At 36.9% G+C, this 13,849-nt stretch overlaps 3 protein-coding genes across 6 annotated transcripts in view; 1 reads left to right on the top strand and 2 right to left on the bottom strand.

Annotated features, from left to right (window-relative positions):
• The window catches only part of LOC128868242 (electron transfer flavoprotein beta subunit lysine methyltransferase-like), a 120,246-nt gene that overhangs the window by 63,145 nt on the left and 43,252 nt on the right, over positions 1-13,849 (bottom strand). The gene's annotated exons all lie outside the window — the stretch shown is intronic.
• LOC128867069 (uncharacterized) lies at positions 9,934-11,043 on the bottom strand. The gene is made up of 2 exons (XM_054108163.1): positions 11,037-11,043; positions 9,934-10,991 (listed from the first exon to the last, which is right to left on the bottom strand). The coding sequence occupies exons 1-2, from the start codon at positions 11,041-11,043 to the stop codon at positions 9,934-9,936; spliced, it is 1,065 nt and encodes a 354-aa protein (XP_053964138.1).
• Positions 11,063-11,868, top strand: LOC128867068 (uncharacterized). The gene is made up of 2 exons (XM_054108161.1): positions 11,063-11,066; positions 11,144-11,868. Exons 1-2 carry the CDS (start codon positions 11,063-11,065, stop codon positions 11,866-11,868), a joined length of 729 nt encoding a protein of 242 aa, XP_053964136.1.

The following is a 13,849-nucleotide window of genomic DNA, read 5'->3' as shown; positions in this document are numbered from 1 at the left end:
TCGGGTGTCTTTGTGTTCTTCGGTTAACGTTTTAATCAAATTTTACTAGGGTTTCCGGGATACCGGGTGGGTTTTTGGGTTTTAGTTCAGAAAACTTCGTGACTAGTCGAATTTTTTCATTTCATGTTTCATGTTAAATTCGAGCCCGGGCACGTGGTAGTTACGCACCAATCTATTCGGCTACGGCGCCCACCACTTAAGGTAGTTGGTTACTCTTTAAACCCGCTTTTCAATTGTCTCTTATACTCCATTAAGCTTATGTTGGGACTTTGCATTGAGGTGTTCATCATGTTAGGTCATTTATATAGCAGCCAGATTTGTCCTTTGAGCTATTATCTGGAAATTAAATCCGTACTCGTTTTGTTTTATCATTATTCCGTCGCTAAAATCAGGGTAACTCACTGTTACGGCTACTTTGCAGCCCAAACCCTGATAGATGTTTCTCCGTACTGCACACTCCTCTTTATGATTTTATTTAAAATCATAATAAATAATTTTATTTAAAATCTTAATTATCTGGCATCGAGTTCGAGAAAATATATTTCATTGCCATTCATACGAGGAAATTTCAAAATATTCAAATTATTTTTGCCAAAAATCGATAAATCTTACTCTTCCATATTTACGAGCGCATTCAAAGTGGCCTGCTTTATTGTCTGCCCCACTATTGGGCCTTTTCCCGGCCACTCGTTCATTGATATTGTTTTTCCGGAGAACTATGCTGACGGTTTCGATATAAGCAACAGCTTTAAAACTATTTTAAAAGCTGTGACAAGTTTTGGCGCAGACAGAAAGGAGTCCCTTTTAATTACGTGAGCTATAATTTTTTCATCTCTCGAATTGAACTTCTTTCGCACTTCACTTTACAGCACGAATAATGATAAAGACGCATTTTCACTCTTCAAGTGCATGTTGGTTTTTTTCTTAATAAATAGAAAGTTAAAAGAGTAACGGTTTCTAAGCATTACGGGAGACTGAAAGAGTGATTATAACCTAAAATATGTCTATCCAAGGATGATAGATAACGTTTGACCATCTGAAGCAAAATTGTGAGAGTAAATTCAGGTGACAGCTGAGGGGATTCGACAGCAGAATTGTGCCTGCTCATTTCACTCGTATTCTTATGCTCTTCCAACCACAATGTTCACACGGCAACGAAGTAACATGGAAGACGTGCGCAAAAGGAGACCTTCTCGCTATTTTAGAAGCAGGCCTTTGACAGACGGACTAACACGGATACCTGCAAAAAAACTAAACAAATATGACCCAATTTCAACAAATCCAGAACTTGCGAGTTGTTAAGAAAGCCACGAGCAGACATTTTTAGAATTACATACGTCAAAAATAATCGGCCTCTGGCCTTTTGGAGACATACCAAGAAGATGGGGTGGCCGTACAACAATAAATGTAGAAGCTGCAATCAAGAAGAATCTAGAGAAAGAGGTTTTCACTATCTGTGGGAGTGCACAAGTCTGGGTGCTCTACGACATAGCACGCTGGGGGGATTCCCGATGGTTAACTTGAAAGAAATTGCAAAAAAGAAAATTGATGACATAGGCAGATTCACTGTCAAATCAAGATGGTTCGACTAATAATAAGCAGTGGTGCATCACAATGGCATCTTTTGTGCTAATTGAGTCTGGGCTGTGTCGCTCAGACAACACCTACACCAATCAACCCACCAACATGGGGGAAGGTTACGTTGATTTTTTCTAATATAACCAACCGATCTTAGTTTTTCCGTAAACCGCTATTACATTACGACAGCAAACCAGCTGTTTTCTTCAAATTCGCTAAGAGCCATAAACAAAAGAATTTTCGCATTTAAAATTGCTCTAAATCAAAGCTGGTATAGAGTTTTCATAGGCACGCCTCCCAAATTTTTCCCTCCAGCATTTACACGTACATACATGACAAAAACTGCACTGCTTTCACATCTACATGAGTGAAATCTATGGCACGAGTACAGTGATGCCGATGCTGTTCAGACAACAATAAATCGTTTTTTCTGATATCACCAACACAATCTTAACTTTTTTGTAAACAAACGTTACACCAGCCCCTCAGCTGATTCTATTCGGATAACGGTCTGTTATTGGCCACACCTTCTCAATTCTGTTTACCATGTTTCTAACTGCCAAGTTTAAACCAAAAACAAATCACGTCGCTGGTTTTTGATTTTTTCTATGTGATTTATGAGGAAATGAAGAAAAAAGAAAAAAAAACAAATCAGTAAGAAAAAGGCAATCAATGCTACACAACTTTCCATGTGAGCTAATATATATGTACATACATATGTACATATGCATATGTATTTGCAAGTCGCTTATAGTTAGCCTGTGCCTTCAAAACTCTTTTATGACGAAACTGATAAGAATCTCGAAATTCGTAGAATTTTTAATGGGAACGTAATTAAGTAGGAATTACTGATATTGACATAAGAAAATTAAAAGATCTGCGCGGGAAATATTGAATCCAATATACAGGGTGGGCCAAATAAGACCTACTAATGTTAAGCACAAATAACTTTTTTATTTTTTGACATATTTATTTTTCTCTTTTTCTAGGTTATAATTGAATTGTTGGAAATTTATTATGGAACCCTACCGCAAGACCACCAACAACGACTACAATACGCTATTCGTTTTACACAATTAACAACACAAATTGATTTTTTAAATAATGTTTTAATGTCGGATGAAGCGCATTTCCATTTAAATGGTTATGTCAACAAACAAAACTGTAGATTGTGGGGCTCTGAAAATCCAAGGCAACACACCAACATCAGTTGCACCCATCTAAATGTACTGTTTTATCGGTCCATATTTCTTCGAAAATGAGGATGAAATGCCGGAATCGATTTCAGGAGCTTCTTACAGACCATTGATTGAAAACTTTTTGCGGCCAAGGGCGGAGCAGTATCCTAATTTGTGGAGATGGAGAAGATGGAGCAACTGGGCATACTGCTAGGCAAACTATGGACATGCTGCGTGACATTAGTAGGTCTTATTTGGCCCACCCTGTTCAAGTATATATGTACATATGTGAACATAAGATTTTGCTTATTGAACTAAAAACACACCCACACAAACATTTGTATGAACTGCATAATTATGAGAACTTTTTTCTTTTTTTTTGTGGTGAATAACGCGTATTTGTAAGGTGCTATGAATCTATTGAATAACTGCAGAAAGTGTGTAAATCGGGGTATGTGAATGTAGTCGAAAAGTAACTCGATAGATAGCACGGAGGTAATGCTTGCATTCTCTCCTTCAAAGAACATTTTTTGGCAAGCAAATTCATTTGACATAGTTTTGTGTAAGTTTTGTATCACGTATTTGATTAGACTTATTCCCGTAGATTATAAATTATTTGAATAAAAAATGCTATGCATATACCATATAAAAGTACAAGTACGTTAGACACGACAGCCTTGAGGTAAAGGGCATCTTATTATGCTATCTCGTACGGCTTACTTTCACCTCTAACTTATCTGGTACTTATCTATTAGTAAAATCATTAATAATATTTGATGCTCTCAGTTCACACAAATTCTAATGAATTTTGTTGACATTATTCGATTGCAAAGTAACTTACATTTAGGAAGTTTACCAACTGTTATCAAATGCTTGAATCCTTACTCTGGCGAAGAGAGCAGGGTTGATGGCAGTTGATAGGGCAGACAGTTTTCGCGCAGTGTCAAACGACAGTAGCGTCAAAATAAAGTGTGCAAAGCATTTTGTTACAATATGGATTTTATTTCAGTCTTTTATAACAAAACAATATATTTTAATTTCATGTTTTTTAAATCAGAATTTGATTCTCTACTAATTACTAGAGAACAACAAAAACAAAATTTAGTGCATATTTCACGCGTCAAAATAAAGTGTACAGCGTACATCAGTAGCATTTTAGCGATGTTGTACGGTAAAAAATACCGTTATATTTGCTTGTTTACTTCCTTTTTCCATGCATTGAAACTTTTTGTATTTTAATTGGTTGGGATCGGTAGAGTGAAAAGTTTTTGTCTATACTAAATTAAATTCTATTATTTATTTTTTTTTAATAATGTGTAACAAACTTCGACTGATGTTAGAGAACTGGTACTAAAGCTTCGCAATGAAGGTAAAACCTTTCGTGAAATTGGCTCTATTGTCAACAGAAGCCATAATACTGTGAAAAAAATAGTTGACAAATACAAAAGTTCGGCAAAGTAGAAAATCGCTCAGGTGCAGGCCGTCCAAAAATTTTAAATGAGACTGAAGTAAGGTCTATAGATAGTGCATGATGTGAAGAAAAATCCCTTTAAAAGTGCCAGTACAATACGTCGAGCATTGCCCGCAAATGGGTTACAGTTAATCAAAAACAACGTCTTGATTATGCAAAAAAATACGAAAATCGGGTTGTTTCTTTCTGGAATAATGTTCTGTTTAGCGATGAAAGAAGGTTCGAGGTATTTGCGCAGAAAAAACCGGTTAAAGTTTGGAGAACCAAAAATAAAGAGTATGCCGACCAAAATTTGATAACCATAGTTAAGCACGGAGGGGGTTCGGTGATTGTGAGTTGGCAATTTGTTTTTTATTGAAAGTATTGAATATTTTACAAAATATTTTACTAACCAGTGTGCAGAAATTAGACTTGCAGGGATCTTGAATCTTTCAACAAGATAATGATCCCAAGCACACATTAATAATGGTAAAAGAATGGCTGCTTTATCGTACTCCTAAGACATTGGATCATACTCCACAGTCACCGGACTTAAACCCTATAAAAACATTTGTGGGAGCATTTAAATCGCCAAATCCGGAAAAGGACAATCACCAATAAAGATATGCTGAAATTCGCTATAAAGGAAGAGTAGGATAAAATTTCATCTGACGTGCCAAAAAAACTAGCTGAGTCGATGCTCCGAAGACTGTCTTCTGTTATCAAAGCAAAAGAGAAATCAACAAAATACTAAATCGGTATCATTTTTGTAAAATATATCTCTGTACACTTTATTTTGACGCGTAAAATATGCACTTAATCTTGGTTTTGTCTTACAATTTTTGTTGTTGTAATTCATTTTTTTGTTGTTTTCTTGTAATTAGTAGAGAATCAAATACTAATTTAAAAAACATGAAATTAAAATATATTGTTTTGTTATAAAAGACAGAAATAAAATCCATATTGTAACAAAATGCTTTGTACACTTTATTTTGACGCTCACAGTAATTAATTCGACCTCGTGAAAAAATATGTAACGCCAGCTAAGGCTTAATCTTGATGAGATAATTTCACACCAGTCGATAAACGTAAGGTAGAAATCTTCCTCTACTTTTCCAGCAATCGAATTTTTTTATGCATTAGTCTCTCGGCAGTCAAAGTAGCTAGCTTTAATGTGAAAGTATTTGTGTCACGAAAAATGCAAGCAGGCGAATTGACTAAAATTCACTTTTATCGAATTTGTATCGCATAAACTCATCGGTGTAGCAATCTCGCGTAATTAAAACAATAACATAACTCTTACGAGTTTTATTGCTTTTTACTCTATAAAAGTTCCACAGGCCATGCCTTACAATGTTAGTTGTAAATTTTTTCCATTGCAGATTTCGTACATTAAAATGATCTTCCCCTAAATGCTTGTTTCTTGATTATAAACATGCGTATGAATACATATGTATGTATGTATGTATGTCAACAAAGCATTCCCCGGTCACTCAGCATGACATAGCATCATTGTCTCATGATCACTAGCGGCACTGGCAATCAACACGTAAGGTCTAAAGTTCATAACGCGTTCAATTGAGGCAGCCGGTGAATGAGACACGCGTCACCTGTTAGTCGTATGTTCGATATTTAATTAGCCACACAGCCAGTGGAATGGTAAAGGGAAGGTTGAGAGTGGTTTGGTGCATGATATGTATGTATATATTTGCATACGTGTAATTGAAAAAAAAAAAAAAAATGTACATATTCACATACGAATAGACCACAGTTATGATGACTATGCGAAAAAGGCCAGAAATTGGCACAAGTCACAAAAAGTTATTAAATATACATACGTACATACATACTTATAAATTTTGGCAAAATTGCGCGCTTACTGGTTATCTGCATTTATAATGTGCATGCATGTATGTAGCTAGATATTCTAGATCATCAATTTGTATAGACATAGGCAAAGACTTTGGTTATATTGTATCTACATACGAGTATACCTTAGGTGCACGGATACAAATGCACATACTCGTAGTATATACTCGAACTGAGGAACAGTCAGACGGCTGTCGCATGCAAGTCATGTTGATACATATAGTTTTGTACGTACGTACATATATTAGGGTAAGCGGGTGTAACGGAAAAATGTGGAATTACATTGCCGTGCTTTTGAATTTGTAGTGTAGTGGTAGTAGTAGGGGCAGAAATGCCAGATATGCTCCCGTACAAATTTCCAGCGCGGCGTGAATTAATTTTGTTCTAATTATTTACGTGTCATGCCCCTTGATTAAGATAGAGAAGGTTTTGATAAGAAAATAAAATAGCCATCGCTAGGCCTACGTCAATCCTAGTGTTTTTAATTGTGGTGATTTTATCAGTGTAAACATGATGTTATAAATACATAAGTATGCATGTATGTGCATTCAATAATTTATTAACATCCAACATAAATGTCAAGAGGCTGTAAAATAAAATAAAGATAACATTCTCTTCCAGTTTTGATCGTCAACCAAATTGACTGTGCTTCACTACTGCAAATTATCTGAAATATTACAGTAATCTATTACCGGGATGACCCGGATTGATATTCAGCACTCCAGTAATATTTTCCTAACATTTAGGGGAATGTTTATGCTGTTACTACAACAGCAAAGTTTCAAAAATGACTATACCGGCCTCGTTTTCCCACTCATCTTTAGCAAAATTTTGTACTTTAACCTCTTAAAAAATGATGACAAATACAATTAACTACTGTATTTGTATACCGGTACATTTCTATAAATATAAACAATACAAACACGTACATATGTAATATATATGTATATCAATGTAAAAAATACCTATTTATAGCCCCTTCAACACCTTCACAATAGTAAACTTTTCACGACTGTAACAGCAGACACGATAGAGCACCAAACATGGCTAGTTCATGTTGTGACATGCCTACTACCCCGCTTGAGGTGGAGCCGAAGGGGCATATCTGCACACAGTATACACGTCAGTGCTGCATGGATGGGTATTTCGCAAAGCGTTTTGCCGGTCAGATGGGGGTATGAATCAGCGAAATTGTGTCGTAATATCAGAACTATTAGCTACAAGCTGATATGTACTACAAGTATATGTACATATGTACATGCATATGAAAGAGTGTATGTGTATTTATGAGACGCGACGCGTTTATTTGTACAAATCGTTGTGTGTTTTTGTTTTGTATTTGCATGAGACTGCCAATTTCGAGTTTAATGCTTATTTTTATTTGTTCTTCTTTTTTGATTTTAACGAAATCGAACGAGAGCCATTTCGCTGATAAAAATCCAAAATGAAACCGGGTTTTTCAAAGCGATTATAATACAATACATACTTACGCACATATATATATACTTAAATGAGTTTATTTGTTAGCATTTGCTTGTTTTGTATTTTTGAGAATAACAGCTTCAATTTGGTTTTGCTTTTTTGTTAAAAAATTGTATTGTTTTTTATGGTAGTGGTCTGCTTTGGATAAGGGATTTAATTGGAAGTTTAGCGTAGTGACGCATTTTTTACCCCCAAGATGAAATTTAGGCGCGTAATACAGGCAGCAAAAGATCTGCTGTGAAGTTTGCGAGTGAAAACCGGGATTGTAAGATAAGAAGCAAGTAATGGACTTTTGGAAAATCAGAAACTAAAAAATCAAAAAGAAATAAAACAGTGTGAAATACCGTAACCTACGGGGAAATACAACATTGACGTTTACTAAACTTTTTATATTGAAAAAAAAAAAAATCATTTTAACTTAATTATCTTAAAGCAATTTATGTATTTGTTTTTATTTTGATTTTAGCTGACGTTGTTTGAAAAGCTTAAACCCCCAACATCGGCTTGTGGCATGAGTTTACTTTTTAAATTTAAGTAAAACCTTTGTATTGTTTTGTTGTTATCCACATTCTTTTTATTGCTGTTAGTTAAAGCAAAAAATTTATATTAGTACGTGGCATTCTATGTAGAAACAATTAATTAAATGCTCATATAATATTGCAAGTATCTGTCTAATGAAAAAGTAAAAGCTGATATTTATTTCGAGTTTTTTAAGATAACTGACGACATCCGAACTCGTGCTTTATATCACATGCAAAACGAAACGGTGGCGATTTTTGAACGGCTTCAAACCTCTACGTATGAAGCTAAAATAGAATGAGCTACTGCATGCTCAGAAATTTTTTAGAAATTATTATTGAAAATTTTAAAGTTAATTTTTGAAATTTGTTATTTTTTTTTGTTTTTTGTACAAAGTTTGGACCTTTGACTTATAAAGTATGAATTTTTATAAAAAGCTAATGAAAAAAAGTTAAGCATGCAAATTTTCTTCTTTTAAATATTGCTAGGAAATAAAAATAAGAATGCATCTTAAACATGAAAAGAGTAGATTTTAGAATTTTATTATTTTGTGATCAAATGGTGTGTCGGTGTGTCAAAATGCGCTGGCGATCACGAAACAATTAAATGCACTAAACAAGATAACGAGTTACCAAAATGTTGTAACTGTGGCCAAAATCACCCAGCAAGTTATAGAGGTTGCCAAGTGGCCAAAGATTTACAAAAACTACGCAATAAAAACATTGCTGGTCGCAAATCACTAACCGCCGCTAATCCGATTTTAAAAAAACAACTCTCAAGAGTCGAAAGCGGCAAAACTTTTGCTGAAGTACTTTCCGAGAATAAACCTGCACCAATAAAGGAAGATATCTTGGCTCAAATTTTGAAGAAATTGGATGAGCAAACATCTTTTAATCAACTTTTGCTTAGTCGAATTACCAATCTAGAGAAAACAGCAAATGTATGACATGAAGAGCATGAAAAATGTCAAAATAATGGCTTGGAATGCAAATGGTATTATACAGCACCAAAATGAGTTAGAACTACTGCTGCACAAGGAAAAAATTGATATTTGCCTTATATCCGAAACACACTTAACTAAGCAAGCGTATATTACATTTCAAGGTTACAATATGTACTGCTCAAATCATCCCCTAGAAAATGCATGAGGTGGCAGCGCCATTATTATAAAGAAATCCATACATCACTTCGAGGATGAAAAAATAAGATTAACAGAGTTCCAAGCGGTAGCTGGTTGGTTGGTTAGAGTGGTGATTCATCCAGAATCCAACTAGCGCTTCCGCACCATTTTGTTGCCACATCCTCGTTACCAAATTGTTTAACAGTTATTTACAGCAGGACTATATCCAGTCTGTGCGGTTTAGGAACCTTATTAGGTTGTTGACGTCTAAGGCCGGGGTCACACTGTGCGTTTTCACCGGAGCGGTTGAAATGCATGCGTTTTCACCGCACCGGATCGACCGGTCACACTGTACGGTCAGTCAGCGTCAATCTGCGTCAGTCTGCTGCATTCTGTAAGCACAACAAGACGTCCCGGAAAATTTTGAGAAAAAAAAAAATTGCAATTTCGCTATTGGAAGCGAAATAAATTTTTTAAATATTATCGAATGTCAATAAAATCTTTTGACGAGTTGCTGGAAATCTTAAGACCTCAGATATCAAGAGAAAATACACAATTTCGAAACTCAATAAGTGCAGAAGAAAGATTGACAGTTACACTCAGGTATGTAAAACATCGATATATGTATATTAAATTATAATATCATCACAAAATAATAATACGTTAATATACTATTCTTATTCTGGCTATTACTTCGTAAATAATATCAATAATGAATAAGTAAAAAGTAATCTACATTAATGATGGTAATAAAAGTCCATGGAAGTCGAGGATTCTGAAGATTTTTCATGAAAAGAATGTTGTGTTGTTTCTCTTGCTGGCTGTGACTGCACTGAAGTTGGTGATGGTGTTGTCATTGGGTTTGGACGTTGCAGTGGAAGAAGTGACGGTGATGGCGACGATCGATGCATGGGCGATGGTGGTTGCATTGAAGTCGGCGATGGCGATGGTATTGGATGTGGACTTTGCATTGGGAGAAGTGACGGTGATGGCGACGATTGATGCATGGGCGACGGTGGCTGCATGGAAGTTGGCGATGGCGTTGGTATTGGCGGAGGTCTTTGCATTTGACCAAATGACGGCGATGGTGACGATTGATGCATGGGCGATGGTGGTTGCATAGAATTTGGCGATGGCGTTGGATATGGCCCTTGAATGGGATATGATGACGGCGGCAATTGATAAGAAAAATCAGTCGATCTGGATCCCGGTTGCGAAAAAACATACATCGATGATTGAGTTGATGGTGGAAAATTTTGCATGGATGTGTTAATTCCAGAATAGTGCGAGCTTCGCCTGCGTTGTGCATTTCTAAAGAAGTCCAGCGTCAGAAATTTAAAATCCATTTTTTCATCGTCATTTAATTTTTTATAATCAGATAAAAGTGACAGAATATATATTTTATCTGGATCTTCATCGCCTTGGTCGGTATTTGTCAAGTCTAATTTTTGTAATAGAGCACTTTGAAATGGTGTAAATCGCTCATTTTGTCGCTGACGAGATGCAGATCGTGATGGTGTTTGCAATCCGCTACCAGAACTGGTTGACGGTGGTTGCACCTGATGGTCCTCTTCCTCATCAACAGTATTTCCTGATGGTCCTTGGGTTTCGCTGCTATCCGTGGTTTCGATATTGCCTGATGTCCTACTTTTTTCTACTATATTCAATAGAAATTGAAGAGCATCAGCGTATATATATTTTTTTGTTTTTGCTGCTGGATCGCTACTTTTTCCTCTATTTAGATATTTTAAAAAGTTGTCCCTGATATGGCGCCATTTGCATTTCATTTCCTTTCCTGTAAGAATATAAAAAAATGAATAAATTTCATGATAATTAATACTATACATTTTAATTATACATCTAAATATGGGTAAGCCCTACTATAGAATTTATTATAATTATTAATATTTCATTATTTTTTATTTTTTTGCAGGTACTTGTCTACAGGAAATAGTTTCTCGGCATTACAATTTGAATTTTACATCGCAAGACCGACAATAGGAGCAATCATTCGAGAAACGGAGCCGGAGCCTACGACAGATATGTGGTTTGACATCGCTGAGGAATTCTATAGAAAGACAGATTTTCCGAACTGTGTTGGTGCAATAGATGGCGAACATATTCGTTGTATTAATCCTCGACAAGGAGGGTCCAATTTTTTCAATTACAAGAAATTCTTTTCTATAGTGTTAATGGCGGTAGTCGACGCTAACCTGAGGTTTATTGCTATTGATGTGGGCGCCTATGGAAGTGAAGGAGACTCTACAGTATTTAGGGGCAGTCCATTAGGCAGAAAACTTTACTCAGGTCCATTAAATTTACCACCTCCTCAATTATTGCCAAATACGGACGAAAATCCTCAACCATTCGTAATGGTTGGGGACGAGGCCTTCAAAATTTCCACAAATCTTTTACGACCATATCCGTCCCGTGGCCTTGATCCATGCAAAAGGGTCGTCAATTACCGACTTACGAGATGTCGACGCACCGTGGAATGTGCATTTGGACTATTAGCCAACAAATGGCGAATTTTCCATACTCCTATTCTCGTACAACCGGATTTCATTGATGAAATCGTTAAAGCTTGCTGCATTTTGCATAATTTTGTTCGTAAAAGAGATGGGATTAATTACGAAGAAAGTGACACATTCACCTTAGTGGACTGTGATTAAGTTGGGCAATGTCCACGTGGACATGGATTAGAAATTCGTGATTATTTCGCGAATTATTTTATGGGTCCCGGAGCCGTGCCTTTTCAGGCCCAATATATGTATTAAGATTATAATTTGTTTAATTATATAGATAAACTAACAATTGAAAATATATACATATATGAAAATAAAAAATCTCTTACCTTTTTCTTCCCGCTCATTAACATCCAATTCCGCCCACTCTTGATACAAATTTTCTCCAACTTCTATCCACGCTTTTTCTCTTGCATTCTTATCACTATATTCTTTTGCACTTTTATCCCAAAGGGCCGGTTTTTCTTGAATGCAAGTTATAAATTTATCCGTATCGAACATGATTGCAAAACGCTGCGTTTGAACTGCACAGTGTGACGGTATTCGTAAGAATACTTGTGTCGTCGATGTCTTCCGGTCTTACGGTCAAGCCGGATCGCCGCAGCAAGTTGCGGCAACCGTCCGGTAGGTGCGGCGACAACGCATAGTGTGACAACTGTCATACAAACGCGTACGTCATTGCCATCCTTTCGCGCCGGAGCGTTTTCAACGCAGCGGTGCAAACGCATAGTGTGACTCCGGCCTAAGCCAGACAGCTGCTCGAGACTCTCGGACAGCGGTTTGCCCAGGGTTGACATTCTGTCCTTCCATAGGGCAGGGCATTCACAGAGAAAATGGAAGATTGTTTCTTTTTTCTCCGGTTGTTTACAACTATGACAGTAAGTGTTGTGAGGGATGCCCATTTTGGCGGCTTGTTCTCCGATAGACCAGAAGCCAGTTATGACTGCCGTAAGTCTACAGGTGTCCCGTCGTTTCATGTTTATTAATGTCGACGATTGCTTGAGGTTGTAGGTGGGCCATAACGTTCTGCTGATTTTGCATTTCGTCTGGTCTCTCCATCTACACTCTGCAATTCGAAGGTATTTTAGGGAAATTGCATTCTTGACCGCACCTAGTGGAGTGAGTACTGGTACTGCAAGAGCGCTATTCATGGCAGATCCCCCTCTTGCCAGTTCATCAGCTTTTTCGTTACCTTCTATGTTCCGGTGTCCCGGGACCCAAATTAAGGTTACGCTATGGTTTTCACTCAAGTTGGTGAGGCTATTCCTACTTTGCTCCACCACTTTAGAGGTTGTTATAGTCGCATCCAGCGCCTGGATTGCAGCTTGGCTATCCGAAAGAATAGCGATATTGCCCTTAAACGAGAAATCTGCGATTAGTAACATACAGGCTTCCCCAATTGCTAGTACTTCCGCTTGGAAGACGCTACTGGTATTAGGGAGACGCACAGATTTTTCAATTCCAAGTCTCTGAGAATATATACCAGCTTCGACACCACAATCCATTTTACTGCCATCTGAATAGACTGTGGTATCGAAGTTGTTTAGAGAGAATCCCTTATTCCATTCTTTTTTAGATGGAAACAGTGTGGCAAAATTCCTATTGAACGTTACCATCGGGACGATGTAGTCAGTCCTCACCGAGGTTAACTGAGTTTGTCGCAATAATAGACTAGCGTGACCATAAGTTTTTTCTTTCCAGCGACCCGCTTCATTTAACCTAAATGCACTCATGGTTGCCGTCTTCTTTATATGTAGGTCTATTGGAATAACGTGTGTCAGTGCATTGAGAGCCTCTCTAGGACATGATCTGATTGCACCGACCGTTATTGCACAGGCTGATCTTTGTAATTTGGTATTGTACTCTCTCTCTAGAGCTTTCCACCAAACTACCGAGCCATACGTTAAAATTGGTCGTATGACCGCCTTATACAGCCATAATGTATGCTTAGGTTGAATACCCCATCTTCTTCCAAGCATACGTTTGCAGGCATATAAAGCAATTTCTGCTTTCCTTACCCGTTCTTCGACGTTTAACTTCCAGCTAAGTTTGGAGTCCAGAATTACTCCTAAGTACTTTGCACTGGTTGATAGTGACAGAGTTTGTCCGTTGATATTTGGTAGGGTGA

The sequence above is a fragment of the Anastrepha ludens genome, chromosome 6 (genome assembly GCF_028408465.1).
Source record: "Anastrepha ludens isolate Willacy chromosome 6, idAnaLude1.1, whole genome shotgun sequence".
Lineage (NCBI taxonomy): Eukaryota > Metazoa > Arthropoda > Insecta > Diptera > Tephritidae > Anastrepha > Anastrepha ludens.
Note: the sequence above shows the minus strand (reverse complement) of the source record. Positions and strands in the feature narration are given on the sequence as shown.